The 26,107-nt window shown below is 44.1% G+C and overlaps 1 protein-coding gene across 6 annotated transcripts in view; it reads right to left on the reverse strand.

Annotated features, from left to right (window-relative positions):
* Window positions 1–26,107, reverse strand: part of cacnb2a (calcium channel, voltage-dependent, beta 2a) — a 117,497-nt gene that overhangs the window by 43,045 nt on the left and 48,345 nt on the right. For 5 of the 6 annotated variants that reach the window (XM_020494783.2, XM_020494785.2, XM_020494787.2 and 2 more), the window contains one exon: window positions 7,543–7,662. In XM_020494783.2, the coding sequence (XP_020350372.1) occupies window positions 7,543–7,662 (120 nt within the window). Of the gene's footprint in view, window positions 1–7,542; window positions 7,663–10,416; window positions 10,815–26,107 lie in introns of those variants that run through there. The other variant, XM_031835986.1, reaches the window with a different exon arrangement.

Below are 26,107 nucleotides of genomic sequence, written 5' to 3' on the forward strand. Positions count from 1 at the left end.
ACTAGTAATATCATCAACCATGTTGATCAACCATGTTGATCAACCATCATCAACCATGTGTATCCTTCTTGGATATAGGGGGCGCTCTTTTAATCTTTGGATAAAAAAACATTCCCGTTTTAAACAAGATATTTTGTCACGAAAAGATGCTTGACTATGCATATAATTGACAGCTTTGAAAATAAAACACTCTGACGTTTCCAAAACTGCAAAGATATTGTCTGTGAGTGCCACAGAACTGATGCTACAGGCGAAACCAAGATGAAATTTCAAACAGGAAGTGCCCCAGATTTTGAAGGCGCTGTGTTCCAATGTCACCTTATATGGCTGTGAATGGGCCAGGAATGAGCTTACACTTTCGGTCGTTTCCCCAAGGTGTCTGCAGCATTGTGCCGTATTTGTAGGCATATCATTGGAAGATTGACCATTTTACACTACATCTACCAGGTGCCCGCTTGGTGTCCTCCGTCGCAATCATTGCGTAATCTCCAGCTGCGTGTATTTTTCCATTTGCTTCCGAGGAGAAACCCAACTGCCACGAATGATTTATCATCGAATAGATATGTGAAAAACACCTTGAGGATTGATTCTAACAACGTTTGCCATGTTTCTGTCGATATTATGGAGTTAATTTGGAAAAAAGTTTGGCGTTGTAATGACTGAATTTTCTGGTTTTTTTCTTAGCCAAACGTGATGAACAAAACGGAGCGATTTCTCCTACACAAATAATATTTTTGCAAAAAATAAACATTTGCTATCTAACTGAGAGTCTCCTCATTGAAAACATCCGAAGTTCTTCAAAGGTAAATGATTTTATTTGAATGCTTTTCTTGTTTTTGTGAAAATGTTGCCTACTGAATGCTAGGCTTAATGCTATGCTAGCTATCAATACTCTTACACAAATGCTTGTGGTTGAAAAGCATATTTTGAAAATCTGAGATGACAGTGTTGTTAACAAAAGGCTAAGCTTGTGAGTGAATATATTTATTTCATTTCATGATTTTCATGAATAGTTAACGTTGCGTTATGGTAATGAGCTTGAGGCTATGATTACGCTCCCGGATACGGGATTGCTCGACGCAAGAATTTAACTCGTGATTATGATTGATTGATTGATTTAGTTTTTTATAAGATAAGTTTAATGCTAGCTAGCAACTTACCTTGGCTTACTGCATTTGCGTAACAGGCAGGTTCCTTGTGGAGTGCAATGTAATCAGGTAGTTCGAGCGTTGGACTAGTTAACTGTGAGGTTGCAAGATTGAATCCCCGAGCTGACAATGTAAAAATCTGTCGTTCTGCCACTGAACAAGGCCGTTAACCCACGGTTCCTAGGCCGTCATTGAAAATAAGAATGTGTTCTTAACTGACTTGCCTAGTTAAATAAAGATTAAATTCAGGTGTACATTTTCTTTTTTTTAATAAATAAAAATCTGCAAAATCGGTGTCCAAAATTTTTCATAACACCGATTTCCGATTGATATAAAAACTTGAAATCGGCCCCATTCCGATTAATCGATCGACCTCTAGTGTGTGTGTGTTGGAGGGGATGCTTTTCTGATGACACTGTCAGTGATGGCCACCACAGCACTCTGCAGAGATACACCATCCCATCTTGTTTGTGCTTAGTGGGGCTATCATTTGTTTTTCACCCGGACAATGACCCAACACACCTCAAGGCTGTGTAAGGGCTATTTGACCAAGAAAGAGAGTGATGTAGTGCTGCATCAAATGACCTGGCCTCCACAATCACCCAACCTCAACCCAGTTGAGATGGTTTGGAATAAGTTGGCCCGCAGAGTGAAGGAAAAACAGCCAACAAGTGCTGAGCATATGTGGGAACTCCTTCAAAACTGTTGAAAAGCATTCCAAGTGAAGCTGGTTGAGAGAATGCCAAGAGTGAATAAAGGCAAAGGGTGGCTACTTTGAAAAATATCAAATATATTTGGATTTTACAACACTTTTTTGCTTACTGCAGTGCCTTGCAAAAGTATTCATCCCCCTTGGTGTTTTTCCTATTTTGATGCATTTTTATCTGGATTTCATGTAATGGATATACACAAAATAGTCCAAATTGGTGAAGTGAAATGGAAAAAATATATAAAATGGAAAAAAAATACAAAATGGAAAAGTGGTGCGTGCATACAGTGCCTTGCGAAAGTATTCGGCCCCCTTGAACTTTGCGACCTTTTGCCACATTTCAGGCTTCAAACATAAAGATATAAAACTGTATTTTTTGTGAAGAATCAACAACAAGTGGGACACAATCATGAAGTGGAACGACATTTATTGGATATTTCAAACTTTTTTAACAAATCAAAAACTGAAAAATTGGGCGTGCAAAATTATTCAGCCCCCTTAAGTTAATACTTTGTAGCGCCACCTTTTGCTGCGATTACAGCTGTAAGTCGCTTGGGGTATGTCTCTATCAGTTTTGCACATCGAGAGACTGACATTTTTTCCCATTCCTCCTTGCAAAACAGCTCGAGCTCAGTGAGGTTGGATGGAGAGCATTTGTGAACAGCAGTTTTCAGTTCTTTCCACAGATTCTCGATTGGATTCAGGTCTGGACTTTGACTTGGCCATTCTAACACCTGGATATGTTTATTTTTGAACCATTCCATTGTAGATTTTGCTTTATGTTTTGGATCATTGTCTTGTTGGAAGACAAATCTCCGTCCCAGTCTCAGGTCTTTTGCAGACTCCATCAGGTTTTCTTCCAGAATGGTCCTGTATTTGGCTCCATCCATCTTCCCATCAATTTTAACCATCTTCCCTGTCCCTGCTGAAGAAAAGCAGGCCCAAACCATGATGCTGCCACCACCATGTTTGACAGTGGGGATGTTGTGTTCAGGGTGATGAGCTGTGTTGCTTTTACGCCAAACGCCAAACATTTTGCATTGTTGCCAAAAAGTTCCATTTTGGTTTCATCTGACCAGAGCACCTTCTTCCACATGTTTGGTGTGTCTCCCAGGTGGCTTGTGGCAAACTTTAAATGACACTTTTTATGGATATCTTTAAGAAATGGCTTTCTTCTTGCCACTCTTCCATAAAGGCCAGATTTGTGCAATATACGACTGATTGTTGTCCTATGGACAGAGTCTCCCACCTTAGCTGTAGATCTCTGCAGTTCATCCAGAGTGATCATGGGCCTCTTGGCTGCATCTCTGATCAGTCTTCTCCTTGTATGAGCTGAAAGTTTAGAGGGACGGCCAGGTCTTGGTAGATTTGCAGTGGTCTGATACTCCTTCCATTTCAATATTATCGCTTGCACAGTGCTCCTTGGGATGTTTAAAGCTTGGGAAATCTTTTTGTATCCAAATCCGGCTTTAAACTTCTTCACAACAGTATCTCGGACCTGCCTGGTGTGTTCCTTGTTCTTCATAATGCTCTCTGCGCTTTTAACGGACCTCTGAGACTATCACAGTGCACGTGCATTTATACGGAGACTTGATTACACACAGGTGGATTGTATTTATCATCATTAGTCATTTAGGTCAACATTGGATCATTCAGAGAACATTGGATCACTCACTGAACTTCTGGAGAGAGTTTGCTGCACTGAAAGTAAAGGGGCTGAATAATTTTGCACGCCCAATTTTTCAGTTTTTGATTTGTTAAAAAAGTTTGAAATATCCAATAAATGCCGTTCCACTTCATGATTGTGTCCCACTTGTTGTTGATTCTTCACAAAAAAATACAGTTTTATATCTTTATGTTTGAAGCCTGAAATGTGGCAAAAGGTCGCAAAGTTCAAGGGGGCCGAATACTTTCGCAAGGCACTGTATGTATTCACCCCCTTGCTATGAAGCCCCTAAATAAGATCTGGTGCAACCACTTACCTTCAGAAGTCACCCAATCAAGTTAGATTGCACACAGTTGGACTTTATTCAAGTGTCACATGATCTCAGCATATTTTCACCTGTTCTGAAAGGCCCCAGTCTGCCACAACACTAAGAAAGGGGCACCACCAAGCAAGCGGCACCATGAAGACCAAGGAGCTCTCCAAACAGGTCAGGGACAACGTTTTGGAGAAGTACAGATCAGGGTTGAGGTATAAAAAGATATCTGAAACTTTGAACATCCCACGGAGCACCATTAAATCCATTATAAAAAAATGGAAAGAATATGGCACCACAACAAACCCGCAAAGAGAGGGCCGCCCACCAAAACTCACGGACCAGGAAAGGAGGGCATTAATCAGAGAGTCATCAAAGACACCAAAGATAAACCCTGAAAGAGCTGCAAAGCTCCACAGTAGAGTATTTGTCCATAGGACCACTTTACGCCGTACACTCCACAGAGTTGGCCTTTACGGAAGAGTGGCCTGAAAATTTTTTAAGCAAACACGTTCGGTGTTCGCCAAAAGGCATGTGGGAGACTCCCCAAACATATGGAAGAAGCTATTCTGGTCGGATGAGACAAAAATTTAGCCTTTTGTGGGCATCCTAGAGCAAAACAACCGATATGTGCGTGTTCGTGAGATTCCCACCTTTCCACATAGGGGTGTGTAACTGTTCGGACGCTACAGACAGAAGTTGGCAGATGGTCTGACAAACACCGCTCTAGCTCTTTCACTGCAGATGGTCTGACAAACACCGCTCTAGTTCTTTCACCGCAGACTGTATGACAAACACCGCTCTAGCTCTTTCACCGCAGATGGTCTGACAAACACAGCTCTAGCTCTTTCACCGCAGATGGTCTGACAAACACAGCTCTAGCTCTTTCACCGCAGATGGTCTGACAAACACCGCTCTAGCTCTTTCACCGCAGACTGTCTGACAAACACAGCTCTAGCTCTTTCACCGCAGATGGTCTGACAAACACCGCTCTAGCTCTTTCACCGCAGATGGTCTGACAAACACCGCTCCAGCTCTTTCACCGCAGATGGTCTGACAAACACCGCTCTAGCTCTTTTACCACAGATGGTCTGACAAATACCGCTCTTGCTCTTTCACCGCAGATGGTCTGACAAACACCGCTGTTGCTCTTTCACCGCAGATGGTCTGACAAATACCGCTCTTGCTCTTTCACCGCAGACTGTCTGACAAACACCGCTCTAGCTCTTTCACCGCAGATGGTCTGACAAACACCGCTCTAGCTCTTTCACCGCAGATGCGGAAGTGCAACATACAGTATCGCTGGCTTAAACTGACAGATTTTTATGGGGATTTTTGTATTATGCTAATTTGATTTCCGGGGGGGGGGGGGGGGGGGCACGGATATCGACTGCCAACGACTGTGATAGGGAAAAACTGAGGAGGGATCACCAACTTTGTAGTTACCCCACAATACTAACCGAATTAACAGAGTGAAAAGAAGGAAACCTGTACAGAATAAAACATATTCCAAAACATGCATCCTGTTTACAACAAGACACTAAAGTAATACTGCAAAAAATGCGGCAAAGCAATATTTTTTGTTATGTTATGGGGAAAATCCAATACAACACATTACTGACTACCACTTTCCATATTTTCAAGCATAATGCATCATGTTATGGGTATGCCTGTAATTGTCAAGTACTGGGGAGTTTTTCACGATAAAAAAATAAAGGAATGGAGCTAAGCACAGGCAAAATCCTAGAGGAAAACCAGGTTCAGACTGCTTTCCACCAGAGACTGGGAAATGAATTCACTTTTCAGCAAGACAATAACCTAAAACTCAGGGCCAAATCTACACTGGAGTTGCTTACCAGGGAGACAGTGAATGTTCCTGAGTGGCCAAGTTACAGTTTTGACTTAAATCTGCTTGAAAATCTTGCTCAACTAAGGTAGTAAACCAAAAACATATCACAGTTATAGCAAGTAAAACGTAATTTTTTTTGTAAACGTTACTGAGAATGTTGTTGCTGTTTGGGCCAGCTTCTTGCAAATGCATTTTTGTATTTTAATCAAATGCATTACAAAATACAAACATGTTATAGTTTATTTAGATTTTTATGGTATTATGAATCTGTATTTTCTAACTGTATTTTGTCATTTTTGCCTATCCCTGTTCAGAGTGTATGTCACTGTTTCTCATAGAATTTGTCACAGCGGGCGCCTTTAGGAAAATGTTGTTCAAAATGTAAGCATACCTTCTTCTCCAGGCACCACTACACCACTATGTACATATCTACATGATATATTGTTACCCATGATTCTGTAAATTAATCTGGTACTGGTACTTCCTGTATATATCTTAATTCCTGTGTATTTTATTCCTCGGGTTACTTTTTTTTCTCACTCTGTATCATTGGGCTCCTAAGCAAGCATTTCATGGTAAAGTCTACACCTACTGTGTTTCTGTGTCTAACACAACGTTCAACCACCACGTTGCTTCTTCCTGGGAATTTTGGGGAAGTTAGCGTAGTTTTGTAACTCTATGCTGTACTGTATGTACCGTAGAATGGACTGATTGTTCCCTATGCTTCTCACAGACAAAGCTGTTGCGCTTAGACAGCATGTCGTGGAACACACAGTCTGTCCTCTCTAAGGCACCCATATCTGTCGAGACATCTAGAACCTACCTAGAACCGATCTAGAAGAAGAACCCTTGTTGAACCCTTTGAAGAACCCTTGTTGGTTTCAGGCAGAATCCTATGGTTCCAAGTAGAAACGTTTTGGGTTCCATGTAGAACCCTCGGTGGAAAGGATTCTACATGGACCTGAAAATGGTTCTACCTGGAACCAAAAAAGTTTTTACCTGGAACCAAAAAAGGATTCTGCTATGGGGACAGCTGAAGTACCCTTTTGGAACCATTTTTTATAAGAGTGTGATTTATTTATCCCCTTATGCCATGGCTGCAAACAACCCCAATACATACCATGTATGTGTCACAAATGGCACACTATTCCCTATAGACTCCACTACTTTTTTCTTGACCTGGTCAAGAAAAAAGGGTTCCGAAAGGGTTCTTTGGCTGTCCCCATAGGATAAACCTTTTTGGTTCCTGGTAGAACCCTTTTTGGTTCCAGGTTCCCTCTGTGGAAATGGTTTTACATGGAACCAAAAGGGTTCCTCCTTGAACCAAAAATTGTTATTCAAAGGGTTCTCCTATGGGGACAGCTGAAGAACTATTTTAGGTTATAGATAGCAGCTTTGGTTCTAAGAGTGTAGGGAATAGGGTGCCATTTGGGATGTAGCACAATAGTAATATTAGGGCCAGAGGTCCCTCTCCCCTAGCCTGAGAGTCAGACTACCCTAACCGGATAGGGCATTGATGTGACACCCTAACATCCCTCAAACAAGGATGGGTTATCGACGGTGGACCTAGGGCCCTGAGTTTCCCTGACCATGTGACCTGACCAGTAAAAACTCCAATGGAACCTCCTGGAGTGATGTGAGACAACCTCAAAGCTCACTAAGCGGCATAAGCAGATCCTGATCATAGAAAGGCCTTTTTCATCTGCATAGCTATGATCCACCATACAAGATCCAGAGAGAGAGGGAATGAGAGAGAGAGAGAGAGAGAGAGAGAGAGAGGAGATGGTATGGCTAAAGAAAGGGAGATCCACAGCAGACTGCTGGACAGAGTGGTCAGTATGAGTGTCAGTACAGTACCTTGGCCTTCTCCAGCTGTGCCTGAGCCTGCCGCTCTGCCTCTCGTCGCACGGCCTCCTTATCCTCCTCCAAGGACACATCGGAGTCTGATGGACGGCTGGTGTAGGAGTCCGCCGAACCCTGCAGAGTAGAGGGAAACACACACTAATGAGAGATTGCATAACAGATGAACTCTTGAGACCTCAACCAACAGACAAACTCTTCAGACCTCAACATCACACAACAGACTAACTCATCATTTCCCAAACTCGGTCCTCGGGATCCCAAGAGGTGCATGCTTAGTTTCGATCCAGATGATCAAAGCGTGATGACTAAACACCAAAATGTACACCCCTTGGGGTGTTGAGGACCGGGTTTGGGAATCCCTTGGACCCCTTTTCAGACCTCAACAACTCTTCAGACTCACACGTGCACAGCGTGCCGCCGTGGTTCAGCAGTGAGACATGCCAGGTCTAACTGCAATTCAAGCAGACGTCCTATCTTTGGAGACGGTTGGTGAAGACAGTTCGGTCAAATCACCAGAGAGCGTCGGAGCCCAGTTAGTGAACTTAGTGAACAGCCACACACATCTAAATCAGACAATATTCAAACCCCAGGGTAGGAGAAGCAGGGAGAAATCACTAGAGCCAAGTGGATGTGTTTCAAGTGGACACTCCCCTGCTTCTCAGAAAGCAGCAGGACACCCACCATCTCACAAAGCCTCAGGCTACATCAGTAACTACAGGAGTAGTGCACTATCAAGGGGATAGGGTGCCATTTGGGATGCACATTCAGTCGGTCCTTTCATTCACTACCACTTCGGCTGGAGAGGAAAAAAGAGACTAAAGAGTAACGCGTCAGGATAACAGGACTAAATCTGTGGTTTTATTGACTGGAGCTGTAGGTTTGTGTCTCCCATGCTCTGTAAGAGAGACATACGGACCTCGGAACTGTGGGCCCCAGCATGTGTGTGTGGTAAAGGCTGCAGCTTCAGCCATATAAACAATCAGGCTCACACACATGAAGCCCCTGACCACCTGACACACATTCTAAATTTCCTGGGTGCACACACACACACACACACACACACACACACACACACACACACACACACACACACACACACACACACACACACACACACACACACACACACACACACACACACACACACACACACACACATTAACGCAGACAGCCCAGTATGTTTATAGCCCTGTTATGTTATTGTCAGACTCAGATGAACTTTTTGAATAATAATGATAATTAACCTCACACTCTACCAGGCTGATTAAAACTAACCCAACCATCCCATATACAAAGAGGATCCTACTTTACTATCCAATACCGACACCTGGCATGTGGCGACGTTCCACCTTAACATTATACATCACACTTGAAACATTCATCCTAAACACTTTCTATTCAGCACATGCCAGGTAATCTCCACCCGGCACATTCCAGGTAATCTCCACCCGGCACATGCCAGGTAATATCCACCCAGCACATGCCAGGTAATCTCCACCCGGCACATTCCAGGTAATCTCCACCCGGCACATGCCAGGTAATATCCACCTGGCACATTCCAGGTAATCTCCACCCGGCACATTCCAGGTACTCTCCACCCGGCACATGCCAGGTAATCTCCACCCAGCACATTCCAGGTAATCTCCACCCGGCACATGCCAGGTAATTGCCAGGTAATCTCCACCCGGCACATTCCATGTAATCTCCACCCGGCACACTCCAGGTAATCTCCACCTGGCACATGCCAGGTAATCTCCACCCGGCACATTCCAGGTAATCTCCACCCGGCACATTCCAGGTAATCTCCACCCGGCACATGCCAGATAATCTCCACCCGGCACATGCCAGGTGCTCTCCACCCGGCACATTCCAGGTAATCTCCACCCGGCACATGCCAGGTAATCTCCACCCGGCACATGCCAGGTAATCTCCACCCGGCACAGCCAGAAGAGGACAGGCCACCCCTCATAGCCTGGTTCCTCTCTAGGTTTCTTCCTAGGTTTTGGCCTTTCTAGGGAGTTTTTCCTAGCCAACGTGCTTCAACACCTGCATTGCTTGCTGTTTGGGGTTTTAGGCTGGGTTTCTGTACAGCTGATGTACGAAGGGCTATATAAATACATTTGATTTGATTTGATATTCATCTCCTGCATAATAGAGGAGGCACTGCTCATGAACTATCCACGTCTCTTCTCCTGCCTTGTACCTGAGACACCTTCTGTAAATAACACTGCTTATGCTTTATGCACTCTCCTTAATGCTTCCCATATCCGTCTCTTACATCATAGGTTAAACCCTACCTGAAAATACTCTTAATACTGTATACAGTACACCGCATCTCATCACCGTCACATTGTCTATAGACTAGGCCTGTGTCATAAATGGCACCCTATTCCCTATATGGTGCACTACTTTTGAAAAGGGCCCCATAGGGTGCCATTTGTGATACATCCCAAGCTCTAACCTATAACCACACCAAACCAGCTCATGTATCCTTGTGTCCTTTACATGTGACTGAAGTTGTTCAATCCATTGTTCGATCCCATCGTTCCATCATGTCCAGACTTAAGGCAAGGGTCGGACCCAGAGAGTTACAGCACAGCGGGTCAGAGAATGGGTCCATAACGAGGACGGTGAACAGTGGTGACAGACAACCCACGACCCCTTCATCATCACCGTCGCAGCATGACAACTCTTATCACCCTGACAATACCGCCATCTGACCCCTATACGGGTAGGCACAGGTATTTACGATGATGTACACACACTTTTACATGCGCAAGCGCGCGCACAATCACGTACGCACGCACGCGTGCACGGACACACACACACACACACACACAAGTAAGCATGTATGAATAATCAGCTTACACAGTCGTCGGAGCTCTTGTTGCGACCTCCCTTGGCTCTTTTCAGCAGCCTAATCCAGGTGGCCTTCATCAGCCACACCGGTCATTCAGTGTCCTAAGCCACTGTTACGTATCCCTGCTACAACCTCAGATACCTGGACTACTATCCCTGCAAAAGACCTCCACAGGTATGTCTACCGTTGCTGTTAACAAAGCTACCTATGTTAGGGATACCTCAGGTGTGACTGCCAATACCTTTGCCGTTAAGGCTGTCCCTAACGCTGCAGCGAGAGCTAGTTCTACCTTTGCTGCCGCGGCGCTGTCCACATGAGCCATGGAACCGGAGCATAATCTCAGCAGCTGCCTGTCTCCCTCCAGTCTCCTCTAGCCTCGTCTAGCTGCTCAGGCTGCCTGCCCAGTGTGAGCTTCTCATGCCTCACTCCCCCCCCCCCCCCCTCCAGCCCCGGCTCCGGCTGCTCCAGCCCTGTCGTCTGTCCTACACAGGCTGGGCTGCCATGCTCCTTCCTCGCGGACAGATAAGAGAACGCCTGCCTGGATGATCAGTGTGAGAATGCTAATGTTGCTGCTGCTACTCAGGTGGTGCCTGCTGCATGCAATCTCAGCTCTCCTCAGCCTGTCAATGTATATATCCCGCGCTTTTTCTCACTCTCTCTCTCTCACCGGATTTCTTGAGCTGTTTCTACCTCTGTGGTTCTGTCTAACTCACCCCCCCTCTCTCTCTGCCTCCCTTTCGTATCACTCCCCCACCCCTTCTCCTCTTTGCTTGTTCTTTCCTTTTCTCCTGTTCCTTCTCACAGTCGCTCCATCTGTTCCGCTGTCTCCACTGTGATTAATGCTGCCCAGTACAGAGGGCTTGTTTGTGTGTGTGTGTGTGCCATGTTTGTAAAACTATGCATTGGATCTATAGGCATACATGTAAACATTTAATGTTGCACAGATATTAGTACACGCACACACACACACAAACCTGCACGCAAGCACCCACACACACTCTGGTCCTGTGATGATCGTCAGTCCAAAGTTCAGTGCTGTGCCTCTCCCCCTCCAGGGAGGTGACGAGGATGCCCGGTGAGTCCCTACTCTACGCACTCACTTGCGTCGCAAAGCACATACATACGCACACACTTCCCTGGCAAGAGCCTCTCCTGTGCCACCAGGGGAAAGAGGTGGAAACACAGAGAGGGGGAGAGAAAGACAGAGAGAGAGAGAGAGGGAGAGAGAGAGAGAGAGAGTGTGAGAGAGAGAGAGAGAGACAGATAGACAGAGAGGGAGAGAGAGAGACCTAAAATAGATGTTCCAAGCTGCACAGTACAACACTCTGATCTTAGTGATAGTGATTGTTAGGTTTCAGAGTTACTGTAGCTAAACCCAAGCGCAGAGGATCCCTGGTGATTCACTAAATATGAATCCCCCCCCCCCACACACACACACAACTTTCACTACCATAAATACTTCAAGACAAGTGAGCACACATTCTTCTGCAGGACATGTCCTTTTTCTAGTATGGTATGAGACTGCTAATGGTTACTGGTTGAGGCAGGGACTGGGGCAGTGAAAGCTGCTCCATTTCAGAGCTCGGTTACCCTGTGTGACCGTTTGGAGAGGCCTGGCACAGGTTAGGAGGAGGAAGAGGTCAGCGGTCCCCACAACTCAGGTCAGCACTGGGTGGCAGGTCGCCTACCGGTTAAGAGCATTGTGCTTTTAATGAATTAATCAAAAGGTTCCTGGTTCGAATCCCGAGCTGACTAGGTGAAAGATCTGTCGACATGCACATCAGCAAGGTACTTAACCCTAATTGCTACTGTAGGTCGCTCTGGATAAGAGCATCTGCTAAATTGTAAAAAAAAATGAAGATGGTTTAGCTAATGGCTAGCAGTCATTCCCCTAGGAGACGCTAACTGTACATCAAAAGATATGACACGCTAATCAGCCCTGCATTTCATAATCAATCAATCCCATAGTTCTACCCGCACAGAGGTCGTCTCAACCAGTGCTAGGCTGCGTCTCAAATAGCACCCTGTTCCCTATTAAGTGCACTACTTTCAACCGGGGCCCGTAATGCACTGAAGAGGGTGCCGTTGGGGACAAAGCTGTGTTGAAGATGACACACTGATTTAGCTGCGTCCTACACGAAAACAAAGGCTTGCGGGAGAATAATACAATTTTAGCTCGCTTAGACCAATTACTCTAACATGGGAGGCAATTGTCACAGTCAGACTCCGGACAGAGACGGATTGGAATGACTATGCAAGTATTATGCACTCTGACAAACGTCCGTTACAAATAGGCCGGCTGTATGGAATACCTCCTTCAAATGTAGTCTGACTGACAGCCTGTTTGTGCCAACATGCCGCCTCCTAGTCAGTCATTGTCATGCCATTGCCGATGTCAAGAACAAGAGGCTGCTTCAGACGGCCTTAATATTACTAGTAAAAACAGTGGAGGGAAAACATATAAAGAATGTGGTGTCCAGTTACCTAACTATACTACACCTCAAGTGAGATACTGTAAGTCCCATGAAAATACTAGAAGGCAGTAGTGCTGTGAAAGCCTCTACCGATGGTATAGCTGGTGCCTATTGGGTGAAGGAACCTTTAAAACCAGGGTATTATGTGTCACACGGTCACACGTGGCTTGAACATTGTCTAATGGCGGGGGTGAGCTAGAGTGACGGGAGTTGTCACTACCCTCCAGAGCGTGGTGCAGATGTTTCCCATGCTGGGTGCCCACTGCCCAGAGCAAGGGGCCCTCTGTCCAGGCTTATGCATGTCTGTGAATACTGGGCACAGTGGGCAGTGAGAGAGGTTGACATGGACTCAGTCTGACTGAGAGAGCCTCCGGCTGCATGACACGGCCGACCCGAGGTCCCACTCCCACACTGAGATGAACAGAGTGTAGAGAACAAATAAAAGAGACAGACAGGGATGAGCTCACGATGGTCACCCTTTGGAGAGAGAGAGAGAGAGAGAGAGAGAGAGATGGGAGAGACGGGGTGGGTGGAAAGCATGTTTGTTTTTGTTCGCACACGTTTATGTGTGTGCATGTGTGTGTGTATGTGTGTGTGTATGTGTGTGTGAATGTGTGTATGTGTGTGTGCATGTGTGTGTGTGTGTGTGTGTGTGTGTGTGTGTGTGTGTGCATGCGTGTGGTGTGTGTGATACGGCAGTGCTCCTGTGGTCTGCTGATCCCTCTGGGCTGCTCTGCCAGCGAAACCACAAACAGTCGCTACATGCCGCGGTCGCATAGGCGGTCAGCGCATTAGAATGGCACAAATCACTAAGGCTAATTACAATCAATCATTGAACGGCCCGGGTGGCTAAACAGGGCTGTCACATTCCAGCATTCCCTTCAGTAGAGGGCGTACACACATCACTGGGGAATCGCCTATTGTTTAAAAATATATATATGTTAGAAGCATTGGTAGTGATTACCTGGACAATAGGGGTTACTCTAAAAGGTGTATTTGCAGTGTAAAAATAGTTGAGATGGAAGGTTGTGGTCATGCAGACGTATGATGAATGAATTGATGATGACATAACAAGCTGAAATGCTCCCTAGTCTACCGGAGACTCAGTACGGCAGATTGTTCATGGCACATAACTCCTTGTTCACCCCTCCCCACACCAGCCCCTATCTTCTGCCCCCCCCCCCCTCCCAGACCCTCTGCTAACTCTCTCTCTCTCTTTCTCATCCTTGTCTTCCATTCCCCATCACATCCCCATCCCACTGCCTCTCTCTTTCCCTTGTCTCCCTTCCCCCCTTATATTCCCCCTACTCTCTCTCCCTCTCCCACTTTCCCTCTCTCTCCCACTTTCCTTCTCTCTCTCTCTCTCCCACTTTCCCTCTCTCTCTCTCTCTCCCACCTTCCCTCTCTCTCCCACTTTCCCCCTCTCTCTCTCTCTCTCTCTCCCACTTTCCCTCTATCTCTCCCACTTTCCCTCTCTCTCTCTCTCCCACCATCCCTCTCTCTCTCCCACTTTCCCTCTCTCTCTCTCTCTCTCTCTCTCTCCCACTTTCCCTCTATCTCTCCCACTTTCCCTCTCTCTCTCTCCACATTATATCACCCTCCCGTCACAGCCCTGCCCTCTGCCTTCTCCTCTTCTCTCTCGTGGGATAGTCAGTCACTATCTAGCCTTCCCGGTATTCCTCAGAAAGAGAAGAGCCGAAGTGACAGTTTTCTGTTAGGAATAACGTGTCACCGTGGGAATCTAACAATGCACTGATTTTACTTGGAGCAATTTTGTAACCTTCCTGGCAATAACAGAGTTTGCAAAGGTTGAATTGGACGCCGGCAACATAAATATAATTCTAACTGTGGTTACAGTAAATCCTATTCTTAGAAGCAGTACTATGAAGGCGGAGACGACCTTCTCGCAACTTTTTCTGGTCCATATTATCAGATTTCTTAGATTGTGGTTTTCTAATCTCGAGCAACAGACTAAGTTAGTGCCTTTTACATCCCTTTGATGCTTTAAGTAGAAATTGTGCCCCAATATCAATTTCAAAAGCCTGTTAAACTAAATGAAGTGCCCTTTAATATAGACCACATGGAATATTCAATCAGACTTTCAATATGAATGAAGACTTGCAAAAGTGCCAGAATTCAGCATTTTTGACCCTCCGTGCACCCCCTGTGACTTATAGGAAGATTTTAACCCACTTAGCTAAACCCAACCTTTCTCAGAGTTTTAACCATCATTGAATGCTTCTATGCTTTGACAAAGTAATTTCTGAAGATCATTATTTATTTCATGTGATTCATTTACACTTGTCCCTCGTGTTAAGGTCAACCCTGTTACGTGAACTGAATTCTCATTTTAATATGGTGAAACTATTCCTTTTGAAATAATTGTTTTTTCAAAAGAAACATTGAACATTTAATAGTAAAAGCAGGTGAGCTGGTTCTACTATTTTTGGAAATGTTCCTGGTGTTCTGTGGTAAAAATAACTGAAACGTTTCAAAAATGTCATATCTTTTTAAGCATGCATTCAGTTGCCCGTTCTGTTGCACATAACACGCTTACATCCCCCCTATCACAAGGGGATTTATGGCTGATTTAAGATGAAGTCATCCACCCTGTTATGGTCAACCCTGTTACTTTATTTGGCATTTTATAGTATTTTTATTTATTTGAAGTTGCACTACGCAGAAATCGCTTCACCATTTCCTGGTTGATAACACTCTAATAGTTCGCCTAATTTCAGTTTATGTGACAAAATAAGATAGTATAGTGTAGAGAACCATTGTACCATCTAAACCGCTGTGAAATATATTTTACATAACCCAAAATGTTGTTTCATCTGTTTGAAGCTGGTGTACAAAACCAAAAGTAAAAGACGCAAAAACAAAACTTAAGAAGCATAGAAATAGCGCACATAGAACAGATCTATCACTTCTTAGACTTGCTTTCAAGTAGAATCATAGATCTATAACTCATGTTTCTATGTGAATTTGGTATGGTCGCCTAAAAAGTTACATATTACCACTTTAACCTCTTGAGATGGGAAAATGGGAAAACTTGTTTTTTGTGACATTGTACATGTTCTCTTTATGACAGAATGTTTAAATTTGGTGCAATCTAACGGTGTTTTTTTTTTTTACCAAGTCACACTTCTCAAAGGGCAACAAATTGGTGGAACTACCCAAGTGTGGGCATTCAGGAACACTGCCTGTATCCCAAATGGCACCCTATTCTCTGTATAGTGTACTACTTTTGACCAGATACCAAAAGTAGTGCACTGTACAGGGAATAGGATGCCATTTGGGACGCACTCCACAGTGAGCCTGTGGTTGGTTTGTGACAGTTGCTGTGCTCATTCTAAGCTGGAACAAGAGGCTGCTGCTTTATAGCCACCTGCCTGTCAATGTCACATCCCTCACAGCAACGGAAGGTCTATTAAATCATCGTCCCATAGATTACACTATGACTACTGTCTTCTTCCACTGAGTAAAGACAATAGCACACAACGCGAGACATGACAAGAGATGTTCTGTTAGAGCACGTGGTTGACTTCTGTCACTGCTTCCCACTCGAACTGATGAACGAAGAATGGAAACAGAGAGGAAGTGTGTGTGTGTGTGTGTGTGTGTGTGTGTGTGTGTGTGAGAGAGAGAGAGAGAGAGAGAGAGAGAAAGAGAGAGAGAGAAAGAGAGAGAGAGAGAGAGAGAGAGAGAAAATGAGAGAGAAAAAGGAGAAAAAAAGAAAATGGGAGTGTGTAAGATAGAGATTGCTAGAATGATTGAATGAACGAGGGTGCATGCATTCCTACATCCGCACGTGTTTCCATTTCTGTGTCCGAGTGAGAGTGCGCAGGTCGGGGTACTGAAGTAATGTCTTCTCTGGCGTGGGGAGCCGAGCGGGGAGCAGGATTGGCTGCGTGGAGGTCAAGGTGACACTCGAGGGGGAACCCAGGATGAACAAGGGAAAGTGTTTACCCAGCATCCCACATGCCAAGTGTCTTCCTCTGTGCGTTAGATAAGTGCATCATCCCATTGAGGTGATGGACACTCCGGCTGTCAATCAAACCACACTGTCCTAGGTGAGCAGGGCTGTGTCTCAAATGGCACCCTAGTCCCTATGTAGCACATAGGACTCCGGTCAAAAGCAGTGCACTACATGGGGTTAAAGGGATGGTTAAAAGCCAGGGGGGGGGGGGGGGGGGGGGGGTTGCTTAGGAGCACACTGCTTTGAAAAGAGAGAGGAGGGGACCATGCAGTAACACAACACTAGAGGCACCATAGAGGCAATAATCAACCCACCTCAATAGGCAGGGAGCTGATGAAGGAATGTGGTTTGATTAATGGAATATGGTTATGAAACGAGCCATGGGGCTGTGTGCTGCACTCGTTCATTGTGATTGCGTCGTTAATATTGTGTCAGGAGCTGGGTGTAGGAGGCAGGCGGTGTCTGTGGATGATTGATGAGCACCGGGCTGGTTATGAGAGGACTGTCTGGTGAGACTTTTAGCTCCATCCTCAGAAACAAATTGGCCATAGGGTAGTTTGGGCCAATGCCAGATGGCTGGTCCATATTTAGCCCAGTGGCTACACTTGGGTCTTTGTGCAGAATGATCATTATTTGGATAATAATTGGGGCGCTGAGAAAAAATAAATATGAGCTGTTTTCTGGTCCCAGTCCATCCCTGTCCATCTTAATAACTGCAGCAACAGACAATGCCAGAACACCAGACCCATTAACACGACTGCCAGTACTGTGAGTGTGTGTCCTAGCAGTCTGGACTCAGTGTGAATTACACTCTGTACCACTGTCTAGGGTCATTCTGCTCCTCCGCAGTCAGTTGTGTTGTTTAGTAACAACCCTGCAATGTAATACGTGTTCATATCAGAACTACTATAGTCTGCTCTCTGTCACTTAAGGCATCAGGAAATAGGCACCGGTCACGTTACATTTCATTTACGCAGAGATGTGTCCTCAACCGGCTGAGTCAGACAGATTACACACGCGCGCACACGAGGACGGACACGAGGACGGACGCACGCACACGGGACGCACACAAGCACATAAGAGATCGGCTCTGTGGCTGTCTCTCAGTGTTGTAACTCAGATCAATGTGTCGATACAAAACTCCAGAGCACATCCACCTCCTGTTAACAGTAAGAACTACAAAGACGTGTCCATGATAAAAAAATCATACAGATACTTTAAATCCAGCTTTGTGAACAGAGTATAGATGTGCTGGGGGGCTTGTCTAGAGGTGGTGCTCGCATCCCCAGACCACACATTCCCCGCGGACGCAACGCGTTTAATCCCCTGTTCTGCCACTCACTTTCTATGCGATATCCCTCTCTTCTGTCCCACCCATGTACATAAATACAAAATAAATAAAAAATCTATACATGTGTCAGTATGTGTGTCATTGGTATTTGCAGGCTAGTAGGACTGGAACAGCAAACAGCAGACGATTGGGAGGAGACAGCTGGTCAGGTCGTCTCCCAGCAAACCAAAAATAGGTTCTGTGAATGTTCCCAGAACATTGATTAGGTTCCCCCAAACGTGTGCGGATGATTATACTATGTTTGTATAAAACATTTGCCAGATTTTGCAAAATGTTCCCAGAACAGATTTTGTTAGTACATTACCTGGAAACCGAATAAGAACCTTAGGGGAATGTTCTGTGGTGGTTGTTACAGATGTTGTGCACAACAATTTGGTAAATGTTAGGAGAACAAATAACACAAATAACACATTTTGTTATCAAAAACATTATTTGAATGTTTTTGGGATGTTATCATCCTAATGTTAGATAAAACCCTAACTAGATCTTAATGGGAATGTTAGCTAATGTCCTGGGAACGTTCCCGGTTTGCTGGGCTGTCTGTCTCCAGCTCTCTCTCACACCCCAAATGAGTCAACTGGGGAGCAAGGAGATAGACAACAGCATCTGTCACAGACACACAGTGTCACAGACACAGTCACAGACTCATAAGGACAGACTGATACAGACACAGAGATATCCACACACACAGACAGACAGACAGACAGACAGACACGCTAGAGGACTTCACGGATGCAAAGAGTTCCGAAATGGACCTGGGCTTTCCTATCCGGACCCAATATGCATAAATACATTTTACAATATAGAGACCCATTCCGAACGGACCGAGGACAACTACACCCATTCCATATAGACCTGGTCGGATCCAAACCCGATCCGATCCAAGTGAGGGAAGCAACAGAAAAATACATTTTTATGCTACTTTATTAACCAGAGCTGACAAAGCGTGAGGAAGAGCAGGTAGAGAACAGAAGCTGTGCTGTGTGTCTAGGCTACTGTGAGTGTGAGCGAGTGACATGGGAACAGGGAGGGAGGGAGAGACGAGAGACCGCAACCAACCAAGCCAATTTGAGCTATAGTAGACTAATAGCTGCCATATGTTATTTATCATTCAATATGATTACGAAGTACCTATTTTGACTGCATCAAACCCGGGAGAAGCTAGCTAGCTAGCTAGGGTAATTGAGGATACATGCGCTTTCTCATGCTACACAGTTACAAACAACACAACTCCATTCAGAATATGAAGTAGCAGCCAACCTGTTGGCTGTTGGTCGTTGTAGGCTATTCTTCTCCTTTAACTTTTAATTCCTTCATTTTAATTCCATCTTCCATTGATTTGATATCCTCTAACTTTTGCCCCACAAGGAGGCTGTATAACTGTAGCCCATTGCCGCTTTGATGACTTATGATTGGTCAACAATGACAACAAAGCTACACGCGCTACTCTCGTGAAAAGCAAAGAGCAGCATAAATGCTAACATTTCTCTCTCTCTCTACTGCAGTAGTCACATTCGGATCTATATGGGTCCTTCCGGACAAGGAAGTTATATTTACACAAACCAGAGACCTGTGAAATTATTTTGAATTCTGGATCCGGACCCGCTCGGGTCCCAGATCGGGTCTCGGGTATTCGGGTACAGGTGGATCCGTGAAGACCTCTAAGACACACACACACACACACACACAAAACAAAGTGGCCCAAAAATGCCATCGATATCTAATGACAATCCAGTGTCAGTGAAGCCCATTAAAGTGGAACAGACAGCATTTTAGAAACATGAAATCCTATTCAAATCTGGCCCTATACACCCCCGAGGAAGAATAAAGCACATTTCTTTACATTTTCTGACAAACGAGCACTTAAATATGGTCATTTTCACATTTTCATACTTTCATAGAATGTTTGGGAATGACATAGAGTAAGGCATGTGTGAACATTCTATAGCAATACAGAGTGGGAAAGCAGCCGTGCGTTTGGAACAATTCATAGACACTGCAGTAAATAAAACCTAATAAAAACGTGTCAGTCTTATCCAGGACTGGACTCTACACAGACCGGTGTGCCATAGAATATCAGAGCTACAGTAGGCCTATATGCAAATAAGCCATTTGGCACATGGGCCTGCCATCATTCACTTTGAACTGGACTGTGTGTTTCAACGCAGTAGCAACAGTGTGACTATAGATCCTTGGAAAGCATTCGCCAAAACCCACAAAATACACCTGAATGGATTTCTACAAATATGTACAGTTGAAGTCGGAAGTTTACATACACTTAGGTTGAAGTCATTAAAACTCATTTTTCAACCACTCCACAAATTTCTTGTTAACAAACTATAGTTTTGGCAAGTCGGTTAGGACATCTACTTTGTGCATGACTCAAGTCATTTTTCCAACAATGGTTTACAGACAGATTATTTCACTTATCATTCGCTGTATCACAATTCCAGTGGGTCAGAAGTTCACATATACTAAGTTGACTGTGACTTTAAACTGCTTGGAACATTCCAGAAAATGATGGAACATTCCAGAAAACTTAAACTGTAAATACCACTAGACTCCTTTTACAACGGGGAACTTCACAGTCCTATTGATCAAACCGCCATGAACAGGTAGGCTATCAAATCAAACTTTATTTGTCACATGCGCCGAATACAACAAGTGTAGACCTTACCGTGAAATGCTTACTTACAAGCCCTTAACCAACAATGCAGTTCAAGAGAGAGTCAGTAAAATATTTACCAAATAAACTAAAGTAAAAAATAATAAAAAGTAACACAATAAAATAACAATAATGAGGCTATATACAGGGGGTACCAAGTCAATGTGTGAGCGTACAGGTTAGTCGAGGTAATTTGTACATGTAGGTATGCATAGATAATAAACAGCGAGTGCAGCAGTGTAAAAACAAATGGGGGGGGGGTCAATGTAAATAGTCCGGGTGGCCATTTGAATGATTGTTCAGCAGTCTTATGGCTTGGGGTAGAAGCTGTTAAGGAGCCTTTTGGTCCTAGACTTGGCGGTACCGCTTGCTGTGCAGTAGCAGAGAGAATAGTCTATGACCTGGGTGACTGGAGTCTGACAATTTTTGGGGCCTTCCTCTGACACACCTAGTATATAGGTCCTGGATGTCAGGAAGCTTTGCCCCAGTGATGTACTGGGCTGTACACACTACCCTCTGTAGCGCCAAGCAGTTGCCATACCAGGCAGTGATGCAACCAGTCAGGATGCTCTCGATGGTGCAGCTGTAGAACTTTTTGAGGATCTGGGGACCCATGCCAAATCTTTTTAGTCACCTGATGGGGAAAAGGTGTTGCTGTGCACTCTTCACGACTGTCTTGGTGTGTTTGGACCATGATAGTTTGTTGGTGATGTGGACACCAAGGAACTTGAAACTCTCGACCCGGTCCACTTCAGCCCCATCGATGTTAATGGGGGCCCGTTCAGCCCGCCTTTTCCTGTAGTCCACGATCAGCTCCTTTGTCTTGCTCACATTGAGGTTGTTGTCCTGGCACCACACTGCAAGGTCTCTGACCTCACTATAGACTGTCTCATCGTTGTCGGAAATCAGGCCTACCACTGTTGTGTGGTCAGCAAACGTAAAGATGTTGTTGGTGTCGTGTTTGGCCACGCAGTCATGGGTGAACAGGTGTCTATACATATCAACAACTAATATTAGCCAGAGCAAGATGAACTAAAATCTAATGAGGGAACAGTAGGTAAACCTTCACTAACTTTTTAAAAACTTGTAGTTGGCTGTCAAAATTGCACTGAATAGTAGCCTGCTCACCCTTCTGCAGCTTGCCTGCCAATTTCTGATTGTCCTAATCCCCATGCTGCTTGCCCAGTTGATTGATGGCAAATACATTTGATTGACAACTAAGATATATTATTATTTTGTTATTTTTTTAATTAGGCAAGTCAGTTAAGAACAAATTCTTATTTACAATGACGACCGACCCTGGCCAAACCCTACCCAGGACGACACTAGGCCAATTGTGCGCAGCCCTATGGGACTCATAATCACAGCCAGTTGTGATACAGCCTGGAATCGTACCAGGGTCTGTAGTGACTCCACTGAGATGCAGTGCCTTACACCGCTGTGCCACTCGGGAGCCCCGTATGCTAACTGTGGATAACAGTCATTCAAGTTCAGCATAGCTAGCTAGCGAAGTGATTGACATTTCTTGCTTGCTAACCAAATGACACATGACCTACATCTCTGTAGCCACTGTAAAAAGATATGGGGTGAAAAAGTCAGCCACTCACCCACTTGTCCAACGTAAGTTCTGTGCTTTTAAGATAGCAATATAAATAGCTAAATAAATATAATAAGCTAACCTATTAGCCACGTTATGACTGACTTTGCCCTGGCTAGTTTGGTTGTACTGACATTCCAGGCCTTTGACATTTTGTCAGATTTTGTCCAAAATATTGTGTAATTGAAACTGAAAAAGTGCATGCCAATGGCTGGAGGTAGCAAACAATGTACCTGGTCAGCTGTGATTTACATCCTGATAGCAATATTTGTTTGACTACCAAGAATTGTATTGGTGAATTATATTAATCATGTATTGAACTGCATCCAGTTCAATACATGGAAAACAGAACGTAGGAGATTCAACAAATTCAACAAATCAACAAATCTGATCTAACAAAGTGGACATTCATAAAATATGTAATGATTGATGCATTGTGACAGGCCCACAATGTGATTACTTGAGGTGCTTTCAAGACAACCAGGGACTAAAACATGTTTTATGACATCAGTGATCTTCAGGTTGGAAAGCCGGACCTCAAGAAACATGCCCGACTTTCTGACTTAGAATTCCGAGTAGGATGACCATCCCCCAAAAAATCACAGTCGGAGCTAGTTTTTACAGAGTTCCCAGTGTTCTTGAACACATTGAATTCGGAAGTCGTAGATTTCAGAGTTCCTAGTTCCCAGTTGTTTTGAATGCGGAATAAAGCCCCTTTTTGGATATATTTGCCGGTTTTAGATGCAAAACATCTAGAAGATGTCCCTTTTCAGGTTTAGAAGAAGTAACTGCTAAACGATGACTCCCATTCGTATAAGCTGATAGCATAGCTAGCATACCGAAATCGGTGGTGGTAGTCAAAGTTGATTGGTGACGATGACATGAACATGTATTGAGGTTGACATCCATACATGCATTATACACAGATTTTCACCTCAACATGGTGTGAAATACACATATAAACAACAGCCTAAATATAGGATCATTTTGCTGGGGGCAATGAGGAGATTCAGGATCTTTCCCCCCATGCGTTTCCATGGCATTTCCATTGTTTTGGTCAGATTCCATGGAATTTTGAGTCAAATAGAACCTACTTTTGACTGATATTCTGATTGTCTGTTTGTTTCATATCGGCAAAGTAGTTAAAACATTTTCAGTTCCTCTTTAAGGCCAACCTTTCACATGGACAGAGTTAATTAGGTGTAAAAAGTAGTGCACCAAATAGGGAATAGGGTGCCATTTAGAATGCACTTGTGTGAGGCTACTGTTTGAAGTAGGATGGGTTATTGGAGTGAGGATAGCTCATGACAATCATCTCATTCTGACTATCAATAACACACAGAGGGCTCAGATCTCAGCACTGTCTACTCAGTCACACACATCAAACTACAGGTCGACCGATTAATCGGAATGGCCGATTAATTAGGGCCGATTTCAAGTTTTCATAATAATCGGAAATCGGTATGTTTGGGCGCCGATTTGCCGATTAAAAAAAATATATTATTATTATTATTATTATTATTTTTTGACATTTATTTAACTAGGCAAGTCAGTTAAGAACACATTCTTATTTTCAATGACGGCCTAGGAACAGTGGGTTTACTGCCTCGTTCAGGGGCAGAACGACAGATTTTCACCCTGTCAGCTCGGAGTCTTGCAACCTTACAGTTAACTAGTCAACTTTTATACTGTCCCAAGATATCAAAGAAATACAACAATACATGACAAAACAACAAATGGTATCTTTTCCATTTTTAACTGCCTCTCTCTTGTTGTACTCCACAAGGAGACTGCCTGTTACGCGAATGCAGTAAGCCAAGGTAATTCGCTAGCTAGCATTAAACTTATCTTATAAAAAAGAATCAATCATAATCACTAGTTAATTACACATGGTTGATGATATTACTAGATATTATCTAGCGTGTCCTGCGTTGCATATAATCTGACTGAGCATACAAGTATCTAAGTATCTGACTGAGTGGTGGTAGGCAGAAGCAGGCACGTAAACATTCATTCAAACAGCACTTTCGTACGTTTTGCCAGCAGCTCTTCGTTGTGCGTCAAGCATTGCGCTGTTTATGACTTCAAGCCTATCAACTCCCGAGATGAGGCTGGTGTAACCGAAGTGAAATGGCTAGCTAGTTAGCGTGCGCTAATAGCGTTTCAAACATCACTCGCTCTGAGACTTGGAGTAGTTGTTCCCCTTGCTCTGCATGGATAACACTGCTTCGAGGGTGGCCGTTGTCGTTGTGTTCCTGGTTCGAGCCCAGGGAGGAGTGAGGAGAGGGACGGAAGCTCTACTGTTACACTGGCAAAACTAAAGTGCCTATAAGAACATCCAATAGTCAAAGGTTGATGAAATACAAATGGTATAGAGGGAAATAGTCCTATAATTCCTATAATAACTACAACCTAAAACTTCTTACCTGGGAATATTGAAGACTCATGTCAAAAGGAACCACCAGCTTTCATATGTTCTCATGTTCTGAGCAATGAACTTAAACAGTAGCTTTCTTACATGGCACATATTGCACTGTTACTTTCTTCTCCAACACTTTGTTTTTGCATTATTTAAACCAAATTGAACATTTGTCATTATTTACTTGAGGCTAAATAGATTTTATTGATGTATTATATTAAGTTAAAATAAGTGTTCATTCAGTATTGTTGTAATTGTCATTATTACAAATAAAAATGTTTTTAAATCGGCCGATTAATCGGTATCGGCTTTTTTGGGCCTCCAATAATCGGTATCGGTATTGGCGTTGAAAAATCATAATCGGTTGACCTCTACATCAAACACCATTTAACACACGCGCACACACACACACACACACACACACACACACACACACACACGCACACACGCACACACACACGCATACACACGCTTACATTAGGGATGTGACAAATGTTCTTAAATGTTTAAACTGCCATTTAATGAAAATGACATGAATTCCTGGTCGTGCATATGACCTCTAAGGTGTAATGCAGTTCAATCTACCCAAGACCTGGCTACCTACCAGATGGTCGTCACTAGTTACCATGGCCTACAAAGTCATTTACCCTGCCTATTTCTACAATAAATTTTCTTAAAATGTGGTTATAGACTGTTAACCTTATGCCTAACCCTACATTTCCATACATTTTATCTAGTAGAAACCCCATCAGACAGCCCTCACCTCAGTTAATGGCTCCTGAGTGGTGCAGCCTTCTAAGGCACTGCATCTCAGTGCAAGAGGTGTCACTGCAGTCCCTGGTTCAAATCCAGGCTGCATCACATCCAGCTGTGATTGGGTGTCCCATTGGGCAGTGCACAATTGGCCAAATGTTGTCTGGGGTAGGCAGTCATTGTAAACAAGAATGCGTTCTTAACTGATTTTCCTAGTTAAATAAAAATAATGATGCAGTTTTAGGTTTTCTGCTGTGTGCCTCTCTTTCACGTTCTCAGTTCTCTGTAGTACATGGGACTTCATGTCCCACTTCTCATCAATGTGATGTGTCGTTGCAGTGATGTATGACAGCGCATTCATAGAAGTCCAACAATCTTTTGCACCGCGTATGGTATTTGAGAGCGTGCGCTTTGTAGGACTACTTACAGATCAATCATTGGGGCCATCAAGGTTTTTCGAC

Source organism: Oncorhynchus kisutch, linkage group LG11, assembly GCF_002021735.2.
Source record: "Oncorhynchus kisutch isolate 150728-3 linkage group LG11, Okis_V2, whole genome shotgun sequence".
In the NCBI taxonomy this organism is placed as follows: Eukaryota; Metazoa; Chordata; class Actinopteri; order Salmoniformes; family Salmonidae; genus Oncorhynchus; species Oncorhynchus kisutch.